Below are 26716 nucleotides of genomic sequence, written 5' to 3'. Positions count from 1 at the left end.
TTGTAGTTGTTTTCCAAAAATAACTTTTAAAACCTAGGTGTAGTATTTTTTACACATTGTGGCTCATAACAGTGTATCCAATTATATTTACTAAACTTGACTCAAACTACAGATGATGGAATTTGCTGTTTCCTAAACGGGCAGTATATTTGTTTGTGTGTTTGTATCTGTGCAGTCTCCTTGCAAATGTTTTCCTTAGCTCCAGGCAGAAAAACAAAACTTTTGAGTTTTCTTAATAACCACCACCATTTAAATATTTGTGCTGCATCATGGAATCACTGAAGTAGCTGACACTGGAATATATAATCTTCGTAGTCAATATTGTGAGTACACGGTAGATTTGCATCTTTTTTGTTTCTCTCTTTGCCCTCCTTCAAATGTGTATTTAGAAGTAAAACTCCCCTTCAATATATTTTGTTAGGCATAGATTCATACTGACTTAGGAAGTGCTAATAGTCAATTAACAATAGTCTAATGGGGTTTTCGGGAAGAAAAAATTCTGGCTTTAACATGACAGATAATATATTTCATAATTACTGTGGAGTGAGGTTTTATATCAGGAGAGGTCAAGGGATACTAAAATAGACAAAGTAGTGCCAGCACTTCAGGAAAGAAGAATTAAAGGAAGGTTATTTTTAATAATGTTATTGACATGTTTTACAATATCATATACAGTATTTCAAAAATAGTTCCAGCTTGCCATTATGAATATGATGATTCTAGAAGAAGAAGAAAATACAAGTAGCATCTTGAGAAACTAATGTAATCGGTGCCAAAGATAAATGTGGATTGACTTGGAAAGTTAAATATTCGTGTTTTAGAGTAGTTTCTTATATTATCCATGCTATAAGCATTATCTACTGCAATAGACATGCTGAAAGTATGCATTAATACACATTGTTTAATATAAAGGAAAAGCTGGTATTTATTTATTTTTAATGTTCTTTTCTGCCTCAGATATAATTTGATTGATGTCCAGGTATGATTTTGATATACTGACACAGTAGCAAAAAGAAATCCTGTCCCACAGCAGCTAATGAAACACACTGAGGACTGTTTGCCTTGCAGCCTGTTCCTTATACCAGGTTGTACTGCACCATTTAGAGAAATCAAATATAAGGGCTGTGTTCAGTGGAACTTCACCTAGGTATTTCCAGGTGAATTTATAGAACATCTGGAAAGACTGAGATATTGTACCCCTCAACGAGATTAATCAATTAAACCAAAGTGAAATGCAGGTTGAAAACAATGGGGAAATCACAAGATTATTTATCTTAGTCATATGGTAAAGCAAGTAGACACAAAATACTTAAAAATTTGAAATGAAAGATCTTTTGACTGCCAGACAGCATTAAGTTTTGAGATAAAATTATGTCTACCACAAAACAAAAGCATTAGAGTCTTTGGGTTATATTGTATTTTGCCTTTTTTGCTAGACCCCTCCTCAAACTTCCACCGGTTAGAGAAACTGTATTCTTCTTGGTTTTTTTCAAGGAACATTTGGCATCCAAAAATATCATACAGACCTTCCATTGGAATTGTGCATACTTATCATTTATACAGTCTGTCAAGTGTATTTATACAGTGCTCCCTGAATTGGGGTGAATGTTTCAAAAGTATAAAGAGATTCCTCAAACTGTCTAAACATTAAACAGTGTAAGAATGAAAAACTGATTTTTAAAAGTTCAGACTTGCTCATGCTGTTATTTTTGTTGCGGAATTTAAACAATAAAATTATAGAAGTAATTAAACAGATGACATCTAAATGCACAGCTGCAAACTTCAGCTTTGTTTCATTTTACACTTTTTTTTTTTAGAGAGACCAAAATTACTTCATAGTTTGCTAATGCGGTACCTTGTGGCCATAGGGTCATTGATACTGTGTTCCAGAGACAACTCTTGAAGACAAGTGTGCTGCAGAAATTCTTCAGCTTCTTTGCAGACAATCACTGTACCACAGCCCTTGTGGCAAGGGACTACTTTTAAATGTCTGGTCACCTCACAGGATTGGTAGAACATTTCCTGTCCATAGGACTAAGAAAGGAAGAAAAGGACCAAAATTTTTGATGTGTGTGATATACTGTAGTTCCTTTCATGTGTTCAGTAGCTTTTATATGATCAGTGCCCTGCTACCAGCCCTGACCTTGGTGTGGCCCAGTTCACTAAAATGAACTGGCCTTTCTAAATGGATAGCAAATGGAATTATAGTAGCACCTACCTGACACCATCACTGTAATTAATGAGCATGACGAACTGTTGTTTGGGTTGTTTTTTTGTTTTTTTTCTGTGTATAGGTACCTGTTGGCTTTCAAATTAAAAATATTTAAGTAGTCACATAAATAGAATCAATAAATAGTATATCAATTAAAAATTGCAGTAGTTAATTTTTATCCGTATATTATAACTTTGCATTCTCAGAATACTCTCAAAATGTTTTCTATGCAATTAGTTATGTTCACAAAATCGTTCTGGGTTAATGCCCACAGCATAAATTAGTAGACTGTTGAAGAGGTTGATTTTGTTGTTTAGAGATTCGTTCTAAGCAAGTTTAGAGAGAAGAGGAATGAAGCCTGCCTCTCCTATTTTCCTTTGGCATGTTCTAGCCTTGCAGAGGGAAGCACATGGTGCAGGCCCATGGCATGCCAGCCAAAGGGCTCTGCCTAACCCCAAACCTTCTTGTGTTCAACATATGGAGGCCTGGCAGACTCTGCTCTTCTGCACATCCATGCATCCAGTTAGACTTGGCACCTCAAGTTCTGTCTGAGACAGTGTTTTCTGCTCCTTTTGACAGGGTGTCAACCACACATGCGAAATGGGCACAAACCATTGACTTCCATTTGCCAGATTTCTTCTGTGTTTAAAATCAAATCTCTCTTCTCTTGCATTATGATAGCTCAATGAATGTCAGTCCTTTTATGAAATGGTTTTGGATTCAATAAACACCTGTATGACTCAGTAGTTGCAGTTGATGAAGTTGGTCAAATAGAGGACACACAGTAGTTAGAGAGACGTGATTGTAATTTTATAGTTTTTCATCTCTGAGCAATTTGTTTAAGAACTGAGGGGGTTTTTCTGTGTTGTCTGTTTTTAAGAAAAAGCTACAATGCAATTTTAAGGGAAGACCTGTCTGCTTCAGCTTGGCGGGAGAAAGCTGTGGTGAGAAAGATTAGTAAAAGAAAATAGTATATTTGGGTATTTTAGAAAAAGTTTCGTTGTTACTATCATTATTTTCTGCAGAAGAGTTATTGCTGCACAACTAGAGAAGTCTAGAAGCAGAGGAGATAACTTTGTGTTTCTGACTATCCATCTACTTGTATCAAATGTGAATATTTAATACCTAGCTTGGACCTATTTAGGGGAAACACATGTGGGCAGAGTACACTGTTGGTTTTGTTGAAGATCCTGAATACCTTCTCTTAATGTCATTCTTTGTCAAGAGCCGCAATTGTTGTTATAGTAGATTCTGTACTGTGCTTGAAGTATCTAAAAGCTCGGAATGAATTCAAATAGCAGAATTCAAACACCTTTTCCAAGGCTGAGTTTTCTAAACATATATTTAACACATCCTAATTCCAGACTCTGTCACGGACGAGACTAAAAGACATGTTAACATCAACTAAAATCTTAGTGCTCTTTTATGTCATTAACTGTTCCAGATGATAATGAGTGTAGCTGATTTGTTCTATACATCCAGTTGTTGTTTTTTTCACCAGGCACTTTGGCATTCATGTGTTGAATCCTGGTTAGGGCATGCTTTTCCATAATTGAATCATCTTTTTCGTTGTTTTTTTGGGGCTTTTTTGTGATTTGAAAGTACTGGGTTCCCACATGGAATTCAGTGTGTTACCTAATGATCTTTATAGCCATTTGTTGTCTTATCCTCTGCTTTAGCTTTTTTAACACTTATACCAGTTCCTCTCTTCTCAGTGAAACTTATCTCTGTAGGTATACAGAGCAAAAAAGGGACCAGTGCCCAAGAGATAGAAGTCAGACATATATCTAACATTAATTTGAAAAAGAGAAAAGTTACTTGTTACACCTGTATTTTTGCATCCCTGTAGTGATTGTTTGAAGTAGTCAAGTGCAATCAGAAGAAAATTTTGCGTATGTTTCAGTTATTGGCCTTTTTATTTTCAGCATACTAAATGTACAAGTAATCTACTTCTCAGCTGATTTATGCCTATGAACAAAAATTATAAATGCTACAAATCATTATAAAGCTAGAACTTATGAGTGTTGTTGACTACAAGGCATATTCAGTTAGAGTGCAATTAACAACTTTTTCCTTTGCATTCAGATGTGATGTATTTGTCCACTATTTAAATGTTGAGAACTGGTCAGTCATTTTTATTTTGCTCACAGAGCTATCACTGATGTTTTCTTTTTACAAGAGTCCTACACATATGAAGATGAATCCAGGTACCTTACCCACTCTGACTTATAGGACATCTGCCACGTATTGTCTTCTGTAGATAATATTGATGTATCTGGCTGTGCAGATCACAACACTAGGGCTAACCAGACAGAATGGAGTTTTCATTGTTAAACAGATTCCTGTAATCAATAGTATCACTTGCTAATCAGAAAAGCATTTAGCAAAGTAGCCTTACTGTACTATTCAGTTTATATTTTCATTGAATAAAACATTGCTGGTACCCAATCCAGAGTATGCTGCTAGCAGTTATGGAGGTGGGACAGTAGTTGTGTTATTCTGACGCTGAGCTGGAGAGGGGAGAAGGGGCAGCTACCAATAAAGCCAGTCATGTGTGGCAGAGTTCCAGAGGGGGAAAGAAGCAGAAACAGTGAGAATTGGAGTTTACTGGTGACAGCATTTGAAAGGCTGCTCTACTGATCCAGACTAAAATCGTTTGCAACATCCTGGCAGTCATAAACCACTGTTGGTTACACCAAAGTCTCCCTAAGGTTGCAGGGTGGGAAAGCGAAGGTGAGCGTACCCTTGTCCTGGAAGACGTGTATTGCCCAGTATGGCAATATATGTACCCAGGATCATATGAAGACCTTTTCTTCTTGGCTAAGGATGTCTCCTCTCTTCTTGCAACATTAGAATTTTCTTACCTGCTTCTTTTCTTTAATTTCAGCCTTAGTGCCCTGATTCCATAATTCTTCCTCTCGCCTAGTGATAACTTGCAGTAGGCTCTCCCTCCTTTTCTTTCTGCTTAACTTCTCATTCTTCTTTCCCTCTTCCTCACAAATAAGTGTTTTTAATATCTCCAAATTTAGGCACATCCAGGAGTTCCATCATGAGAAGTCATGCTATAGGATATTTTTTTTTTACTACTAAGATCATGTCTCTATATGTTGTGTGATGTTGGGGAAGTTCTATTCCTCTCCCAAGGGTTCAAGTGTTAACTTCTTTGTGACAAAAAGACATCTATTATACCATCTATTTGGTGTAATTAAAAAAAAAAAAAAAAAAAAAAAAAAAAAGGAAAAGTAGTTGTATTTGAAAAGCTGATTCCTGTCTTGAGGTTTTATTTATAGAAGCTTAGCATTCTCAAAGGCCAATGTTGTTGTCATAGATTCTCTTGGTTCTTGGTTTACCACGTTTTTGTTCTGTGCCCTTCTTAACATCCAGAGCATCTCATTCCAGATGGAGTCCATTGTGTTCCTAAGAAACACTTGCTTCAATTTCCCTGTTGGGTACAATACATTCAATGGCTTTATCAAGGAGGAAACTTTATTGAACTGGGGGAAAGGCAGTGAAGTGCGTTAGGTCAGTGATAAATACTGCTGTGATTTCTACAGTATTCAATCGCATCTCATGCATACGTGAGGGGCTTTCAGGCTACGTCTAGCCTGGGGCTTCACAAACTTAAGCAGAAGAGGAAGGGATCCTTTTACATATGTGCCACAAGTTTTACCCCTATGAAATAGAGACATATATTTATCCAAGCTTGCTGTCTGTTTAAATTAGGAAGGGAGGATGTTTTACCACCAGGAAAAACCTTTAATAATTGAAATTTGGGGAGGTAGGTTTGTTATCTCTGTACCTGGAAGCAGAGATCAGTGCGCACAAGAGATCCAGTAAGTACTAATAAAAATTAGCTGTTGTGTGTAAAGTCTGCAAATATTTCTTAATTATTACATAATGTATAGTCTTTAACTGCCATTTTCCTGGCTTGTTTAGCTTTTTGTAGGTCTCAGATGAGCTGTAAGTGAATAAATCTAGCTTCTTTACTGCGGGTCTCAGAATTATGCTTGTTCAGCAGCATGTAGTAACTGGTTCAACATGAACTGCTTCTTAAAAAAAACATACAAAAAGCCTGACTAAATCAATTTTTAAAAAGAAAATCTTTAAACCTGTGTTTCCTGTCACATGCTTATGGTTGTCCTTGGTTGCTTGTGATCTTACTGGATTGTTGACCAACTGTTATGTTCTGCACCACCTGCCAAGCGATTCAGATGAAATAGTGAAGTTGTTTCCAGAAGAGGGAAGCAATTAAAATTGTAACCCCTACAGTACATTTCAGCTGATGAAACATCACTTATGCTGGAGATAGAGAAGCCGTGAATTTGGTTTGTTCTGTTTTCCTGAATTTATTTGCTGCGAGGATTTCAAAGGGTTGAGAGTTCATACAAAGCATGTGTACTTAAGATTAGGCCAGATTTGCTGTGGTTTAACATACCTTCGTCCTTCTAGGAAGTATACAACTAATAAATTGGAGGCGTACGTAGGAAAATCGTTGATACGGAAAACCAGAAAGGGGTGCTTATGTAATTCCTGTATGCAAGTTGTTGATATGGGGTATTAGAAATATGGGTTTGTGTTAATGTCTGTATACATATTAATTATTTGGGAAAAGGCTATATTTTGATTCTTGTATAAAACTGACGTGATGCACTTTCTGAAAGCCGTATTGTGCTTCATCAACACATCAAGGCATTAATTACTAATCCCTGTGTTTTACATGTATGTGTAAAATGTGTTTCTTGAAACGGGTTCTCTATAGAAACACAGTTTGCTTGGGTTTCAGACGTGTATCTGAAGGATCAGAAGAGTTTTGTATTACATATAGGAGATTGCCAATAGTAGGAACAGAATGCAAATGTAAACTTTTGTATCAGCATGAAAATATTGAAGAATTAGGTTGTAATATCCCAAAGCACATTAAAAAAAAGATGCAGTGGACAAATCTTACACCTGCAATGCAATACATGAGTACCTTGTGTTTAAATAATACCCTTGTATATTTTGCTGCACCTAAAGATTTTTGCCAAAGAGTGATTTTGTTGTGGTTTAGGTTTAAATAAGTAAATTTGTGAGGGTAAGAAAGCCATTGTCACAGTGGGGGGTTTCATATTAGTGCGTACAGGCACATTGTGCTCGAGGAATTTGGTTCACAAGGTCATGGTTATGGTTAATGAGTCTAAGGAATATGTAGGTGAGCCTATTGCAAGTGATCAAACTGCTCATAAAAGAAGAAATGAACAGTGCTCACTGTGAAGTACAGAGGAGAACAATCCGTTATGCACGTGAAATTAGTATCATATTCTGTTTTATATACGTAAGCAGATTTCCAAAAATATGTAATTTGGTGCTTTATTTTAAGTAATATTTCACAAAACAAATATTCCAGTATTTACTTGGAATTAGACAAAGTGCAAAAATAGACATTGGATCATACAATAATCTACTGTTGTGGGATTTTTTTTTTAGAAAAACTGCATTCATATTGATGAAATAGTGCCTTAGAAAGAATAATAAAAGGCACAGTGGTTGTGGTTAGGTCTCTGTGTGTGGAAAGTTGACAAACACATTCCTAAGTTTTAAGAAACCACATTTAATTTTGAAATACCACTACTGACATAACAGATTTTCAGTGTGTTTCTACTAAGCACTCAAGAAAGTTATAGGGGCTACTGAACAATGCCATCACACTGCCTCACCAGGAATGACTTGATCAAAATGGCTTTCCTGTCATCCACATGCCTCTGTGGGTACATATGATTAATTACTTAATTTTCTTAATTGCTAACATATTCCATTGGTGACAATGCAGCGTATTAGCAGTTTCAACTGTTACTTGGGTTTGGGCAGCACTGGGATTGCACTTCGAAAGAGATTGCATACCTATAGTTTCCATAACTGTACTCTGAGTTTGCAGTTTGGGATGTGCTGCTTTAATAGTTATTTATGTTTAGATTATTAGCATCAAATCCACACAAATTGCAGAATTATTAACTTCTCTGTGAAGACAGCAGCTGTATACTAAATCATTTTGGCCCAAGACAACAACCTTCAACAGAACAGTAAATTGAATGTCATATACAAATAAGAAGCTTAAGCTTCAACGCTGATGTATGAAATCAATAAAAATGGACTACAGTTTGTGATCATAGATTGAAGGGTAAAAGTTAAGATCCCCTTGCTCCCTTATTTTGAAAAACAGTGATAATATAATGGCGAGTTTTTAATTATAAAATCAAACGAGCAGTGCACAGAAGGCTGTATTGTTCCCAGTATAGAAAGGGCAAGATAATTTTTTTTAGTATTTCCCAGTGCTCATTAGCAGAAGACGAATGGCAGTAGGAGACTCCTCTGTTACTGGTCACAGGTAAAATCGAGTGGTCTCAGCAGCCCCCACTCGTGTAATAGCTCTTGAATATTTTGTTGAAGTTGAGTCTGACCGTTTCCAAAACTCAGCTCAAGACTGAAATACTTTGTAAAATCTATTGTAGTCGACTTTAAAGGAATCCACAAGGAGTGTAGTTCGCCTAAAAATGCCTTTTTCTTACTTGTTAAAAAAATTTTCTTTAAAAAGATCTGTACTGAAATACAGTGGTAAAAGGATTGAACTGTTTTTCTATTAGCTTGGAATATTACTTTTAATTTTTGTTCTTTGATGAATTTGAACAGTGGGACAATTGGTTATACTGATGTGTAGCTGTTCTTTCGGAGGACTTTAACATCCTTTATCCATTCAGTAGATATGAATCAGTCCTACTTCCCCACAAGGATGCTCATATGGATCTGATTGGAAGTGCAATGAAGTCGATGCATTGATCTCATATCAACTTTGGTACATCTGGCTAAATATAGGAATATATTCATTTGCGAATCTCCCATTGAATTCCATAGGAAAGAGGCAGATGGGTATTTTTGAAGATTTGAAATGAAAATAATGCTTAGTGTAGACAAACACGGCAAAATTGATACCTTTATTTTGTTAATCTGGATCTTATCAAGTGTCTGACTGGTCTGATTTTGACCTTTAGTGATTTCTTCTCCTTTTTTTGACATTACAGAAGAGCACTAAATCTCGGAATTCTTCGAGACCCTGGATCAGAGGTTGAGGACAGACAATATCAAATAGATCTTCAGTCTATCAACATTGGTACTGCCTATTGGAATCAGTTGAAACCAGAGAAGGAAAATGGAAAAGGAGGGGTTTTGACAGAGACTGAGAGAAATTCTCAAAATCCAGCACTTGAATGGAACATGGCCAGTAGGTAAGGATTTTTTTTAAAACCTATTCTTTTCTGAAATTACATAGCACAAACACTGCAGAGAAAATGCGCAGTATACCTGCATCAAATGATTCAATACTGGTTTTGCTTTACATTACAAGCACGTTTCCCTGGAGTTTTGGATTACACATTTGAAATGCGTATTACTGTTGTTACACTGTAGTTACTGTCTAGTTACTGTGGACCTTTGCTTCCATTACAAGCTCTTCTCCGAGTGATTTACTGCCTGTCCATAAAAATAACTCCAGGGCTGAGACTTCAGCTTGTCAGTCTCTATAAGCAAAGGGAGGTTCTGTTTTGGGGTTTTCTTTTGGTGTAGGGTGTGTTTATTTGGTGGTGGTAGTGGTGGTGAGTTTTTTTCTTTTTTTCTAAACTTCTTTTGTTTGTGTTTTTACAAAGCTTGAGTAAAACCAGCTTAGACATTTCTAAATTAGAGAGGGATAAAGTAGAACATTTCCTATTGATTCTGAACCGGTTTTTGCACTTCTGTAACTAAAACCAGATGAATTTTGAGAATGAGATATTTCAGCTAAGTCTCCTTTATTGGGTATTGTATATGTGCACACAAAGCCCCACCCTCTGGTTAAGTAGGGTTGTAAGACAAAGCATGTGTACACTTGCCTACTATTTTAAATTTTCACATTTTCAAATATAAAACTGGGGAGGGGTTAATTGGTAATTTATGAAGATTTTAAATTTTTATTTAGGCTTTAATACACTTTTGTATGCTTAAAAATTAATACAAGTAGTTTAATACTAAATTTTTACAGACTGTGTAGCAGATTTCAGTTTTCACACACAGGAATAAGGTTGGATGACCAAGAACAAGTTTTTAAACGTAATTTTGTGGATTTAGAGTCATTTCTGCTTGTAAATGCCTCTTTGCCTATACATTTAGCTATTTATTTTCATATAACAGTCCTTTCTATCTAATTCATGCAGGAACAATCTGATTTTTATGAAATGTGTGCATAATTTTATGGTTCCTAAAACATGATTCCTATCTGAATTTAAGAATGAGTTCCTAAAAGTGATATAGAAAAACAGGCAGAATCATCCAGAAATAACTACTTTTGGTTTAATTTTCAGAAAAATGGGAGATGAGAGGAGTCAGATTTTTCTGACAGTAGGGCAAGTAGCAAAGGCTGCATGAAGATGGCACACAGACTGAGCTTCACAAGTGATGTATTGATGCAAGGCCAAGAGGGCAGATAAGCTCACTCTCGAGGAGAGCATGCAGGGAAAAGATGTGATCAATAATAAATTTCAGTTTATCATTGAAAAATAGACAGCAGGAAAAATAGTTCTAACCAAAAAAATGATAAAATGACAAGGTGTCAACAGGAGTGCAGATAATAATTTTGACACAGAAATAGACTCTGATCTTCATCTATAAGATCACGTGGTTCTTTCCTGTCTTTTAACAACTTCTTTTTTCTAACTCATATAATTCCATAGAGGTTTTTTTTTTTTTTATTTTAAGTTCCTAGCCTTAAAAAATGTGTATGATTTTCTACTTGGGCCTTGATGTTGGTCAAGTTCCCCATGAGGTTCTTCATCACAAAATTCCACATCCACTGGAATATCTTGTAAAATTAGATTATGTTAATCTCCAAAGGACTTGCAGCCAATTTGCAACTTAAGATAACATAGCAAAACCAGCCACTGAGATTTTGGCTTTCCTTTTCCTTGCCATTGGTGACAGAGATCCTACTGCCAATACATTCTGGGTCTGAGCTTTATGGTTATAGATTCAGATAGGAAATTTGATGGGATTCCTGAAAAGCTAATAGGACAAGGGAAGCAGCTGTTACAGACAATCTTGAGTTCTCTTATTTTTTTCCTATAAGCTTGGATATGCTTCCTCAGCAGACTTCCAAAATGAAGTTTTATTAGAATACAAATAAGTATGTTTAAAATTGCTTTTGAATGAATCTTCTACTTGAGTTTTAATTTAGAACAGTTGTAATTATATGTATTAGGTTTTCCTTTCTGGGTTCAGTTACAGAATTTTAATTTCAGCTTGTTTTCAAGAAAAAGTAAGAATGCTTTCTTACTGTTTTGGTTTAAAATTTTACATATTTACTACAGTTTTTTTCAGGATCTTTGCATTTTTACTGTATCTGGGTTTAATTTATGACCTGTAGAAGTGATGTGGTGAGAACCAGAAGAACCTGCACTGAACTCTGCCATCCATGGCACTCTTTCCACCATGTGCCAAGAGGGCGGCTGCATGATGTTTTACATGGTGCTTACTGTTTCCAGGATTAAGTTAATATTTACTGCAAATACCACAAAATCTTTATGCTTTAATCTCATTTTGATACCTATTTTGATACTTACTATGATTTTATCTTGTTTTAATCTATTTTGATTCTAATTTTTAGAATTCTTTAAGTTTCTTAGACATGTTTAACCTGGAACATAATGAATGATTTTTGCTGAGTTATTTTAGGGTTAATTTCTTTCTTTGGTTTTAATATTCTTCTGTTTGTTCTTATCCATTATTATGGTATATTAGGACCACTGGGTTTAAAGTTTCTACCTTGAAATCTGTTTCCCTCATTTTTGTAATACTTTAATGCTATGTGGGCAGTATAGAATCCAACCTATATTCAGGTTTTTCACAGTTATTTAACAGAAAATTTCAGCATAGATACCAGCCATTCCTTTTCTATTCCCATTTATAAAAACATTAGTGGATTATTTCAAAATAAAATTGCAAAAATTTTGAAATAAATTATATTGTAATTTAATCTACAATTGAAAATTGGCCTTGTTTTAAAAATTGGCATGAAACCCAAACAATTTTAAGTGGGAGGTTGATAGATATCAAACAAACAAGTATCTGAAGGCTTTTTACATAATTTATCATTTAAATGCTTTAGCAGTCTTTGCTCTGAAAGTAAATCCTTCGAATTTTCGCACCACTTTTTCTGGTGTTCAGTTCTTCTAGTACTTAATATGTTAAAGGGTTGATTCCCCCCCCCCCCCAGCCTTTACACTGCAGTTTGGACAGCAAGCCGTCATACTCTAAAACTAAGTTGTTGAATACTTGCAGGTGTTTAGTGTAAGATTCTTCAAGAGGGGCAATAGTGAAATGCTGGTGTGATGCCTCCTGTGTCTCTGCAGGTCACCCCAAGGAGAGTGGGGGAACTGGAACACTCTGGTAGGATTGGATGCAGTCTTGCAGAAAAAAATGTCTAGATGCTGTGCTGTTCTGACGATCAGGGATCATAACTCTTTCCATTATGAAATGTTTATATTTCATCATAAATGTTATAAAAAGCTCCCTAATGGTGTAATATATAAAAAGAATACTGGAAACAGTCAGACAGTTCTAATAAGGTTATGTACAAATGAAACCTGTCCACATTTATTCCCTTTACCAAACAGCATGTGGGGAACTGGGAGTACTTAACCGAAAGAAGTTTTCTTGATTGAAAACTGCTTTTTCAGCTTGCAGATCTCCTCCTCCCTCTCCCTCCACTCAATGGAAAAAACAACAGCCCTGAAGGAAATAAAGAAATATATCCTCTCTTGAGGCCTCGCCCCCATCCCTGTGCAATCCTTCTACAGCTCCCAGCAGCAACTTCTGCTTCCTGCAGCCTGAATAAACTTTGTTTAAAAAAAATAATAATTGAGCTTAAAAGCATTACTTCTCTGTGTGGTAATGAATTGAGTGTGGCAATATACTGTGTTACAGTTTTGTCCTTGGCATATTACCATCTGGAACAGCTCTCATGGAGTACATCAGGGAGCCAATGATCTGTTGAACAAAACTGAACAAATACCACTGCAAGGATCCTCAGAAAGGTTTCCTGCAGATTTTTCTTTGAATAGTTTTCATTTTCATGCTTTTTTGGAAAGTTCTTGTCAGCTTGCCAAGTTCTAATGAGAAAGACCAGAAAAAATTGCTCTGTAGATCTTTGTGTAGGGACGTAGGGGCATTCCCCTTGAATCCTTTGGAATAAAGTGCAATGCACTTTTTTCAGTAATTCATTTTCATTACTGTCTTTTGTGGTACCTGAGGTTGTGCTTGTGTTCATACTGTAACAAAGCCTTTCTGAATAAGATGGGGTGTTTTATTTTTTATATTAATCCATAGCAAAAAATGCTGCACAGCATTCTTCATAAGATAAAAGTTAGCTTTACTGAGGTCTTATAGTACAAAAATAGTAATTCTTTACAGCTAGGTAGTGTATACTTGTTCATTTTCTAATTTTGGTTATTAGATGGTCCTCAAAACGTTGCTATGCTATTTTACTGCCATGTGGCATGCAACACCTCAGAGAGCTGAAAGGATGTGAATTAGTCATTAGTAGTTAGGTATATATCCTAATACATTCCTAATACATTTGTATATCAGGGATTAGCTGATTTAAACAGCTCCATGGGAAGCCTGCAAGAGAAAATTCTTTCATAAGTCTCAAGTTAACATGCTGTCTTAAATAACATCTTTTGACGTTTTGCATGCCTCAACAGTACTAGAGAACACTTTGACTATGTGGCCTATTTCATGCTAATGTGTTTTTTTCTTTTTCACATCACAAAATTCTCCGTGAGGACTCATCTTTCTGTGGCTAGTAAAATTACATGGTGCAAATGTGCTTTTATTGTTATTCATGCATTGAATCTATACAAGTTTCTCCCTGACTTACGAATTTTTAGGTATATAAGGGCTCAAAGTCTAGATTCAATAAGGTATTATTAAGAAAAAAATACAATTAATAATAAGGTAAACATTTCCAAGTTTCACGTCTAGGTTATGTTTAGCTATTACTGGCCATATTTTCTCTTTGTTTTGGTTGGTGTTTTCCATGTGAGAGTCATAGTAGTAGAACTTAGTCCTACTTGTGCATTTTCTCAACTTATCCAGTCTCACATCATCATGTCTCCTTAATTAGGGCAACATCATCTCTTTGGCAGTCCTTCCTCTTTGTATAAACTCAACGTGCTTCTGACTGGATATAATCAAATACTGATGATTTGATTTGATGTAATCAAATGTTGTTGCTTCCATTGCAAACATTCCAAAATTCTGTTCTTCACTTTTTTTTCTCTCTTCTTCCCACAACATTTTTTGTCATGTTAATCATTAGATGTCTTTGCTTTCACGGTACTTCCAGACACCCTGTCTATCCATTTCCCTTTTCGTGTCTTCTTTCATTTGCTTTGACACATCTACACTCCCTGCTCATAGGACCTCATCATGCCGCTTACCAAGACCAAGATCATGACCTTTGATGATGAAACTGATGTTTTGAGGAGCCACTTCCTTGCTCACGCCTGTGTGTTATAAAGGTGTTTGCTGTGAACATTCACGTTGTTATTGTAATGTTTTATTCTAAATCCTCCAAAAAAATTAATTTCTATGATACTGTAATATAAAAACCATAAGACAGGTTGCCACTGTATGGATATTGTTACCTATGGTGCTGTTAGGGGTTCACTTTTACTTCCCCCTTTGTGGGTGTGTGTTTTCTTATATTTAAATTGTAAGCCTTTGAGGACAGAGGCCATTTTCATCCTGTGCTTTTGCAATGTGAATCTGTGGTCCATGACCAGAGTTTTTCTTATCATGCAGATAAAGCCCGAATTCTGTACTAAGGCACCTCCAAACCTTATCACAGTTGCTTAACTGCCTTGTTCCTTTGTGTTAGCATATGGTCTTTCAAATGCAGTTACTTTTAAGTGTAGATGATCAACTGCTTTAACATCTCTAAAAATACTAGCTTTTCCCTTTTTTTCCAAGACAAATATATAACAGATGCATAAATGAACCACGGAATGAATGTGCTGCAGACATAGAGCCATCATTACGCTCTTCACAATCAAGTTTTTTCATAAGCTCATGTGGTGTACACCTGTGTTAAGTTAACATTGCACTTAGGTGCAGTGTGGAAGACTCAATAATTCAAAGTGGAATTTGTTTCTTTGTTCCTTTTGTGCTCTTTCTCATATCCTCTCCCTTCATTATTTACTGTGCTCTGTTTGCCTTCTGTTTGTACTTACAATTATTTTCCTAATACTTGATTTGGCTGAGGTTCCAATTCACCCACAAGAAATTCAGGAAGTAGTAAGTAGAGCTGGACAGGGATAGTACATAAGAATGATTTATAAAATAAAATAAAGCAGTAATCAATATATATTATAAAAAATGTCCTTTAAGATGCAGTGTACTGCGTAACTACTAGTATAAAGTATGAAAATTAAGAAATGGGGGTATACAGAAGCTGAAAAATAATTTGATTAGTGACTGAAGAGAGCCAATTGAGGGTTTGAGGTTCAACAAATAACTTGCTTTTACAGTTTCATCTATTAAAATCATACTCACTAGCGTTTCAAGAAACTTCAAGTAGAAGTTTTCTAGTAGAGCTGCATGTTCTTTCATAGAATTGTTCTGCCATTTAGTTCTTTCATTTTCCTGAAAAAAAAAAAAAGGCATTTCTTCTGCATCCCATTGAGAAGGGGAAATAGGAACTGTGTAGAAAACAATTTGGTTTAAATCTAAAATGAAGGTGATGGCAGGGAGGGGAACAATTTAGAACTGCAAAATCTAAGACTATTTTCTCAAGCTGATTATGTTCACTAGCCGCTAAGAGTCTGATTTCTAATTTGGGGATCTAAAGAGGCTAACTTTGCTCTAAAAGCCGTCATTAAAGATCATCAGAGATATAGCTGAGCAAAATGTTAAAGGTTTTAAGGTAAGATGGTGGTTTTCTCTACTCACCAATTGGCTTGCTCTTAAGCAAACTGCACACTTCTTACGGTGGTGTGCAGCCTACTCAGCAGAGAGGGTCATTTGAGGCAAAAGTTTATTAGAGTTGTGCTCTGCCAATACTAACTCTGTGGCATCTGCTCTTTACTTCTGTTTACTGTTGTCCTAAATAAATTTGAAAACTTTAAGGCCTACCTCCACTGTATAATTTATATTCCCTTATAGATCAGCATTCTTCCTACATGTTTTGAGGACACTTAAAAAAATTATTAGTAGAATTTGAAGCATCAAAATTGAAATAGCCTAGGCAGTAAAATGGATTCTGTATCTTCTGCAATATGAATTTTGTATCTTTTTCAGTAGACTGAAAAAGGATATGATATCTCAGGATATGATATCTATTTTATTTATTTCCAGCCTAACTGTTGACTTACAAACCGTCAGCATTTGAGATTGTTTGCTTTTTTACAGAGTCCATTACAGAACCATTACCTGCCTATGCATCTCAGTGCCCCTTCTTAATAAAGAGATTTCAACACCTATTCCTCCTGCAGTCAAGCAATTTCTGCATAGACAGGCATATAAGCATATTGGTTAGTAACACTAACATGGATAACTCTAGCTGATGGTAGGGACTAATTCTTTTTTGCATGCTTCATGTCTGGCTCACTTGTGTGATTTACACTGATGCCTGAACTGCCATGTCTCTATTAGAGGTGGCAAAATTAAAGGTAATACAGTGAAATGTAACTAACATGCTTACTAACAAGAGTTCTGCGTGGATCTATTCACTTCTTATCTGAGGCCATGTCGTTTGTTTTTTAAACTTGCCTCATTTCATAGTTGACAATTTTCTGTTTTGTAAGCATAGGAAAACTTACCTCAGACCTATAACTTTATGATGATTTTTAGAATTATCCTTGGTGAAATGCAGGTATTTGATGTTGCTACAAACAATAATAGGTAAAAAGAATTATCAAAAACTATGTTGATGGAAGGAGTCTCCTTGGAATTTGAAGTGTATCCCCTTTTAGAGGCTGAACACCATCTTGATCTCATTACATTTTTTTTCCCTCATCAGAGGCTCTCAGATGACATTTTGTGGCAATAGTTTATTTGACCTGACCCAGAAGATTCTGGCCATTTGGCATGTGTTGTCATAGGCTATTAGTGATCCATCTATAACAGTTGTGCTTCTAGGCTTACTGTTTGGTTAAAGGGGGGGGGGGGGAGGAACCAAGAAAAAACCCAAAACTATACACCTGGCTGGAAAATAAATGCAAGTATCAAGTTTAATGACACAAATATTCTTTGTAAATAAAAGTTGATATTTAGCTGAAAAAACACCAAGAACAAGCAGTGACAGGAGGAGTGGAGGAAGACTGACATCCCTGTTTTTCCAATGATTCTGAACATCTTGGAAAATAGTTACTAATTTCATATGGGAGTTCCAGTGTTGCATGGGATTTGCTAGTTTAATCTTCCACGTATTTTGTTTTTGTGTCAGTTTTGTGCATGTTTCTTCAACACAGACTTCTAATGCACAAATTCAAATACTTTTTAGGCTTCAGAACAGCCATTTATAAAGTGAAGGGCATCCACCGGCAAGTTTTAAAAATAATGGTAATAAAGTTGGCATCCTTTTTTTAATTATTGTGTATAGTGCATTAAACAGGAGAAGAAGCAATGTCAAGTGTCAAACCTCTCTGCCTGGAGATAGGTTGTAGAGTCAAATATTTAGAAATACTTTTCCTGTGAAATGAAAATAGAAATCTGCCTTCAGGATTGGACTTAATATGATTTACAATAATGATATTTAGTGATCATAAGGTGTCAATCAAATTCCAAACTTGTATTGAAGAAATTTTTTGCTGTGTGCGGGATGTAAAGAATAATATAGAAAGTTTTTGCCGCTCTACAATTTGTAATGTAATTTAATCTTTTCTGTCCCTTTGTTTCTTAGCATAAGGCGGCATCAGGAAAGGAGAGCTATTTTAACTCCAATTTTAACAGATTTCACCGTTCGAATAACTGCAGCTCCTGCCATTATTTTTACAAAAATTGATGCTACAGAGAATTTACACCCAGAGGTTAGTACAAAGTGTCAACAGAAATATCACAACTTTTAATATGTGGATAATCTGAATATTTTACCATTCCACCATTTGAAGTGTTCAGGTGTGTTTTCAAATTGCCAGCTGCAGAAAGGTTATGAGCTGAAATGTTCTTTCTCTGCTGAAGAAAGAATTTTTGTATAGCACTGGATATTGAAGGCAGTCCAGCCAGAGGTAAATAAACCTATTTTCAGTTCCAAAAATGGGAATCCTTTAATGATTCCCAGCAATATTCTTTAAAATTTTGTGATGGAAAGGTGTTAAGAAGAGTGCAACATTAACCAAACATTATATTCACAAGCTTCTCATAAAGAAACCTGAAAATGCAATATGTATAATATCTATAATAAGGAAATTAAGCTGAGTTCTCTTAGCCTGATTTCCAAGATCCCAAGTTGCCACTAAGCATCCACTTCCCTACCTTTGCTATGGGTACTTCCAAGTAACCAGATTTAACAATCACTTTTGCTGGTGTATTCTTCAGCTAGTTAATGATAAGTTTGTGAAGCAAGTTACACACAAGAGGTATTGACTGACTTTTTGGCATTAGTTTGTAGCTCAAAAACATTTTATATGGGGAAAATATCAGAAAATTTTTGTCAGCTCGTAAGGCTGTTTTCCCTTAAAAACTAGCTCCAGGGAAGAGCAAGATTGGTACAGTAGTGTAAAGGGTACTAGATGTGTATTGCAACATGCAGTGGGTGTACATTCTTGGAAAATAAAAGCTAGAGGGCATAGAGAGAAGAAATCAACAGTTTCACATTTTGTGTAAAGGGTCATCAGAAGGGCAGATGGAAAATTATTCAATGTAAAAAGGAAATAAAAAGCCCCAGTATGACTAGGATGCATAGAAGTTATTCAAGTAAAAAAAAAAAAAAAAAAAAAAACAACTCAAAAAACGAAAAAAAACAACCAAATTTGAGCTTTGCTAATGCTTATGTTTAAGAATTTCAGTGTTTTTTGTACATACATTCTTCTTGTTATCTATTCCCTGGATGACATTACATTATGAAGGGAGAGGTCTAGTTTAGATTAGAACTTGGGCGCTGTGCAAACTTCTCATGAGACAGAGCAGTTCTTCTCCCCTTCTGCACTGGTTCTGTTTTTCATCTCTTTATTGCTTGCCAGCAGTGGTGAAGGTCTTTATTTGTGCTAGACACCACCAAGAAAGCAGTGGCTCTTCAGCTAGTGTTGCCAAGGTATTAAGAATGGCTTACAGGCAAAGAGAAAGCAATTAGATTGGCTATCAGTGAGTTCCAACACATGATTTCATTATAAATCAAGAAGAGTTTGTGTTTAATTTTTTTTTTAAAAAGTGCATTCTTTTTCTTGGAAGGAAAGGAGAATTGGAATCATTGCCAAGGACACTCTGACAGCCCACTGCTACTAGCAAGAGATGGAAACAAGGCCTTGTGCATGAGATGCTTTTCTTGCAAAGTTTGCCGTAACAATTCTGCTGTTGAAAGCCATGCAAAGAATAAGCCACATCCTTTAGAAGCATAACACACCAGTTTCTCCTAAAAAGACCACATTTGTACTATATATAATGTTATATATAATGTTAAGTATTGGTTACAGCAGGGAACCATGCAGTTGTATAGAAGCTGAAAGTTATTTTCCCAATAGCTGTTACTAGTATTTTCCCTTAATTTCACAGGAAATTTTGGTCTGTGGTCATTCTTTGGAAGTGAACATGACAACGAATTTGGACTTCTTCCTCAATGTGGCTCAAGTGCAACTTCTTCAGCATCTGGTACAAGCTAATATGGTTGGACTGGAACCTTCCAGTAGCACCACTGAGGTAGGTTTTTCCCTGGTTTGCAACTGGATTTTTGAAAAGTTCGTCTGCAAAGTACTGTAGCTCTGAGCAGGTGCTTGTACCATCTAGAAAAAAATTGTATAGGTAAAGGAAATACATGTTTTTTGTTGTTTGTATGGTCAGTTTCAAAATGCATTCTGACATTGATTTAAGAATAGAGTGAGTGTTAACAAGAATATTATTCAGTAAATGCTTTATTCATTATAATGGTTCTGCAACATCTTATGTACAAGGAAAATTATCTTATGTAATGTACGAGAACAACTATGTATATGATGAAGGAAACAAATTTTTGGGAAGTAGGTTTTTGAGATTATTTGGTGTTGAGCTTTTATCAAATCTTTGGCATTTTCTTGTGAGTTCACATGCTATACTGTCCTTCACTAAAGGTAGCAAACTATGAAATTTTCTCTGTCACTAGTAACCACCACTCACATTAATTGTCTTAGGGACTCAAGTTCCTAAGATTCAATCCACCTCTGAATATTTTCATACTTCTTTAGCGAGAATGTTGATGTGTACATCATGAGGGATCCTTCATCTGAACAGTTAATCTCTCCTTTGTGTTTGGAATATTAGTGATCAGCAGCCATCTCTTGAATTTTGTCATTCTTTATTCATGGGTCTTGATACCTCAGTTTGTATTGAAAGCCAATCACTATGACAGACTGGTAAGTTTAAATTTCACACTTCAGGGCTGATACAAAAAAAAAAAAAAATTAGGAAAAACTTCTGCCCTAAGAAAAAAAAATATTTCTTATCCTCAAAACCTGGAATCCAGTCAGGCTGACAGCATCTTTAAGATAGCAGGAGTTAATACATTACAAAGCACTAATTCCACTGGAATGGCTGTTGGACCTATTGAGGTACCTTCACAAATAAGAACAAGAGTTAGGGAAAGAGTTATTGAGCAAGGCACAGTCAACTCTTCCAAGAATCTGTCTAATGGGAGACCTGGGGAAGATTTTCTCCTTTCTTTCCTGAATCTCACAGTTTCAGCATTGCACATGAGTCTGGGTGGAAGCAAGGAATGCTCTAGAGCAGCCAAACTATTTACATACCTCTCTCTTCACCCTGTCAAAACCCCAGAAGTTGTTTGTTTGTGCTAATCTAGGCATCACATCACCCCCCCACACACTCACCCCATTCTTTTATCTCTTCCCAAGGATAGAGAGAAAAAAAAGGGCATTGTTTTATTAACATTGAGAAACATGACAGATGTAGAGAAGAATATTTTTCTTTTCCTTGGATACTTTACAGACACAGGGCCTCTTTTGGAGATGAATACTGTAAATTATATATAGAAATATCTTCAATAAATTATTTGTAGAGCGCTGTTTTTTCCCATTGTCAGTGAAATGGACAGAATCAGAAGAGTTGAATAGATGCCAAGAATTTAAATTTTGGGTTGACTTTGTGCCGAAGTGCTGCACGACTTACTTGGACTATAAGAACATAAAAGGAATTTGCTACAAAATTTCAGAAAGGCTTTTGTTGACTAAATCCTGAGACACTTACTTGCTCTTCATTGATAACTCCCGTGCATCACTGCTGCCTTGCATCACTGAAGTCTCCTGTAATGTATAATGGGGATATTTCTGGCTCAAGGTGTTTGCCTTGTCTTTAGTAAGCCACGGAACTACATCTGGATCTACTACACTGGAAATATAAATCCATTGGTTGGTTACTTTTCTGTCCAGTTCTACTTAAGTATTGTGTAGCTCTGTGTGCCTAAGTGAAGCCACCCCACCCTCTAATATATACACATTTTTATTATTATTATTATTATTATTATTATTATTATTATTATTATTATTATTATTATTAAGTCAGCAGAAAGAAACATATTACACTGATTGTATGCTGCTGTTTTTATCCTAGTGAATGAAATCAGGAGTCTGCACATAGCTTTGCATACTTCACACCTGCATGTTATTTCACTGCAAGAATCAAAGCATAATTTAGGTTGAAGACACTTCTGGAAACCATTCCTTCGCTCAAAAGAAGACTAATGTCCAAACTAGATAAGGCTTTTCAGGATGTTGTTCAGTCAAATCTTTCTTTACCTCAGAGGAATGACCATCTGGATGATTGTCCTGTGCTTGATTACCCTTGCTTTGGCATATTTTTGTCTTTATATCCCTTCAAAATTTTGCTTGATGAAACTCAGTCATTGCCTCTCAACATTTCACAGTACCTTTCCAAGAACAATCTGACTTAATCTTCTTCATAGTCCTGCTTTAAGTAAATGGAAACAATAATTAGATGACCCTCCATCATCCTTATCCTTCTCTTTTTCTGTCTGAAAAAACCTAGCTTGCTCACCCTCTTCTTATAAATTATGTGCTTTAACCTTTTAATCCTCTTTATGATCCCCTGCCCATTCAGGTTTGTCAATTTTTTTTTCTTCTGCTGTTGAGCTCTAAGCTAAAGACAGTACTCCAGATGTTGACCCACAAGTATCTCATCATCTCACCTCTGATCCAGTGGCTGTGCTGCTGCTAATGCTTCCCAGTAAATGCTCAGGCTTCCGCACTACAGGGACAGTCTCCTATCACATGTTCAAGTTGTTGGCCACCAGAACTCTTGGGTTTGTTACTGCAAAGCTGTTCTGTAGCATTGACCTCCAGCCAGTTTTTGATTTGGGATTTTACCATTCTGCAAATTGACAGAATCAGTTAGGTTGGACAAGACCTCTGAGATCATCGTGTCCAAACTTTGGCTGATCATTGTCTTGTCAGCTAGACCATGGCAAATGCCACATTCAGGTCCAGGACTCTGTCCTTCATGACGACTTCGTCCTTCATGAGTTTTCTGTTAAACCATTTCTCCATTTTGGCAATGTCCCTCTGACTGGCGGTGCCTACCTCTCAGTGTATCAACACCTCCCCCCAGTTTGGTGTCATTTTTCATTGGAATGTTTTGTGTCATTGCCGTGGTCTTTAATAAAGGCATTAAACATGATCAAACCTTGAGGAATGTCCATCAGTAACTGGAGTTTAGCTATACTTTGGAACATTGACCATTACTTTCTGGTTTTAGTAGCCCAGTGTGGTTTTTACCAACTTCATAGTCCATCCATTCAGTCCACACTTGAGTGTTTGAATAAAAGTCAGCTCTGGAAAACTGCCTAAACTTTGTCAATTTTGCTAATGGCAAAGCATATGTTATCTGGTACTCTGTCCTCAGAATCAATCATTCCATCACAGGAGGCAATCACATTGGGGTAAAGCATGACAGTCATCAAAGTGGCAACCCCTTGTTTGAAATCTAAAGGTGTGACTTCCAAACGGACTGTATTTGGTAGTTCACAGGGCAGTGCTGTAAAGATAAGTGTAGACAAAAAAACCAGAAAGAAGTGATGATTTAAGTGTAAATCTTTTCTTTCTTGAAGTGTTTTAATATTCTGTAAAAAGTTTCATGCCAGGTCTCCAGTGCTGTGTTTTTACTTATTATAAGCCCTAGCTTTATACTGTTTTATAAATCTTTGATGCACAGTGGGCCTATTGTACTGACTTCTTCATAAGGTATAGTCTATTATTGCAAAGAATATTGCTTTGATCTACTTGACAGCTTTAGAGTAAGGACACATATGTGGTGTTTGATAGATTACCTGAGGGGCAAAGAATGTTGCTGCCTTTTTGTAATTATTCACTTCTTCAAAATTAATACATGCCAAATTCTTAGAAGAAGAACATATAATACCTACATGTGGAGAACAGAAACAGAAATTATAGGAAATTAAATGCAAATATAAGAGGGAGGTGCCATTAATGTCCTGATTTTGTTCAGTGACACATCTAATATTATAGGTGAAATATCAGTAAAAGAGCCACATTTCCTCCTTCTTAGAAGAATTTTTAATATTCTGGTAAAAGTATTTCCAGTATAAATGATAACTAGTTTTACTGCTGATCACTGATAAAACAGGTGAATTTTCAAGGAGTTCATTTCTTCATCTGGCTAATCTGTTTCTTGGTGTCCATCACTTACCACCTGGAGATTTTTGGCAAGACTTATTTGTCATACTATCATTTAGAAGCAGAAAACACAAGAAATCCTCTTTGAAAAAGAAATTAAATACAAACCAACACACATCTTGGTCTGCTGCTGACAACGTAGGAATGCATGAGTAACATATCTTACTGCAAATCGGTGAATGTTACACTCCTCAAATATTGTTGCTGAGGTCATTACCAGTTTTTACTTTCCAACATGCCTGAGATTAAGGCTAGACTTTTGAAAAAAGAATTGATATATACAAAAGTAATTTCTTTAAATTTGTCCTAAAGATTGTTCCTGTCTAGTAATGATCTACACTGGAGGCATTGAATGCAAAGAACAGGTACTTTGTATCTTCTTTGGAAAACAAAAAAGGTACTTAGAAATGCTTACTTTTTCTTCCCAATATCTCTGTGAGGATTATGGCTCTAGATGAAGAGAATGTGATTGCTTTTAAAATTCAAGGTTACTTGAAACATCTGAAATATTTTCCAGAGAATATCCATTGAAAGCATTCACTCACTTTCTGTTCTCTAGTGTATATTTCTCCTTATGCCCTCCATCACAGAATCAGTCACAGAATGGGTAAGGTTGGAAGGAATCACAGTGGATTCTCTGGTCCATCCTTCCTACTCAAGTAGGGTCCTCCAGAACACAGGGCATAGGATTGAGTCCAGACAGTTCTTGACTGTCTCCAGTGAGGGAGACACCACACCCTCTCTGGGCAGCCTGTTCCAGTCACCCACACACTGAAGAAGTTCTTCCTCAGGTGGAATTTCCTGTGCATCTCTCTGTCCATTGCCTTTTGTCCTATTGCTCAGCAGCACAGCAGCACCAGGAAAAGCCTGGCTCCATCCTCTTGAAACCCTCCCTTTAGATACTGACCGACACTGATAAACTCCCGTCTCAGACATCTCCTCTCAAGTCATTCTTAAATTGGCCCGGCTCCTCAGCCTTTCCTCATAATTGAAGTCCTCCCTCATCATTTTCATAGCATTCCATTGGACTCACTCCAGGAGCTCCGCATCTGTCATGTACTGAGCAGCCCAGAACTGGACACAGCACTTCAAGTGAGACCTCACCAGAGCTGAGTAGAGGGGCAGGATCACCTCCCTCAACCTGCTGGCAGTACTCTTTCTAATGCACCAAAGGATACCTTTGGCATTTTTGGCCACAAGGGCCATTTTGTTGTCCACCAAGACCCCAGATCCTTCTCCATAGAGCTCCTTCCCATCAGGTCACCCCCAGCCTATACTGGTGCCTGGGGTTGTTCCTCCCCAGGTGCAGGAGCTGCATTTGCCTGTGAGTTTCAGATGGTTCTTCTCTGCCCACCTCTCCAGCCTGCCCAGGTCCTTCTGAAGGGCTGCACAGCCCTCTGGGGTATCATCTGCTCCTCCCAGCTTTGTGCCACCAGTGAACTTGCTGAAGAGGCATCTGCCCCTTCATCTGAGTCAGAGGTGAAAAGTTAAGACTGGATCCAGCACCAACCCTTGGGAGCCACCTCTAGTTAAAGGCGTCCCACTAGACCCTGTGCCACTGATCACAGCCCTCTGAGACCTGCCATTCAGCCAGTGCTCAGTTTGCCTCATCCCTGTTTCTCAGGTTATGTAGTCCTGTTTGTTTGTTTTCTGCTAACCCATATGCATGTTTCCATAGGTTACAAGTCCATTGCTATCCTATACAGTGTGAAATTTAAATAGGTATCTAATATACTAATAAAAATACCATAAGCTCTTTCTTGAAAGAATAACCACACTCATTATCTGTTCGTTCAATCATGCTTATTTGCAAGTTTTTAATTGCAGAGAGGAATGCAGCACTCAACAATCAGTTTTTGAAAATACGTAAATATTTTCTCACAGTTTAAATAGAAATGAAAAAATTGTCCCTCTTTTGGATCCCTCTCAGACCTCCCTTGCCCCTGTCTGGCATTCTTTGATTTTTGCCTGGGCAATGAACACACATTCCAAAGTTCTTCAATATACTTGCTACTATATTTACGTGTTGCTAGCCACTAGAATACAGTAGGTCCTGCACAAATTTGATGCTTAAGAAGTTACTTTCCCCCTAAAAACATATGAAAAAAAGTCTTATTAAAGTGCAGGAGCAACTGCATTTAACAACTGAGCTGATGAAGTATGGACTCAGATGTGCTGGCAAAACAGTCCCACAAACAATGATCTGGGACCTGAAGTGTCTGATTGGAATTTTTCTCCATAGCTGATGCACGTGTCAAGCACAGTCTGCAGTCAGAGCCAATAGGCAGTGGGCACAAGCTGTGATTCACCTGGGGGAAGTATTGAGCAAAACAGGGGAAACCTCATATGGGCACGTCTTTCTTTGCTTTCAGAAATTCCAGGCATGCGCTGCTGGCTAATGTTTTCTGCTTTGTTAAAGCCTCCCTTTAGGTATTTGACCTTTGAGCACCCTTCCTAGGCTTCATAAGTACTATCTGCAGCAGTGTTTGTCGCCTCGGCCGATGATATTCTGTTTCTAGACTTGGCTCATGGCTAATCACTGAGTAAACCCCACCAGTACCTGTGACACGTTCCATAGGGCAAACCCCTGTGT

At 36.7% G+C, this 26716-nt stretch overlaps 1 protein-coding gene across 4 annotated transcripts in view; it reads left to right on the top strand.

The window, feature by feature from the left end:
• VPS13B (vacuolar protein sorting 13 homolog B) overlaps positions 1-26716 on the top strand; it is a 430899-nt gene that overhangs the window by 267425 nt on the left and 136758 nt on the right. For all 4 annotated transcript variants that reach the window (XM_066178010.1, XM_066178000.1, XM_066177992.1 and 1 more), the window contains 3 exons: positions 9268-9471; positions 18174-18300; positions 19982-20125. In XM_066178010.1, coding sequence (XP_066034107.1) covers positions 9268-9471; positions 18174-18300; positions 19982-20125 — 475 coding nt within the window. The remainder of the gene's footprint in view (positions 1-9267; positions 9472-18173; positions 18301-19981; positions 20126-26716) is intronic.

Source organism: Chamaea fasciata, unplaced genomic scaffold (genome assembly GCF_029207755.1).
Source record: "Chamaea fasciata isolate MVZ Bird 193981 ecotype frontalis unplaced genomic scaffold, bChaFas1.0.hap1 SCAF_1, whole genome shotgun sequence".
Classification (NCBI taxonomy): Eukaryota; Metazoa; Chordata; class Aves; order Passeriformes; family Sylviidae; genus Chamaea; species Chamaea fasciata.
Note: the sequence above shows the minus strand (reverse complement) of the source record. Positions and strands in the feature narration are given on the sequence as shown.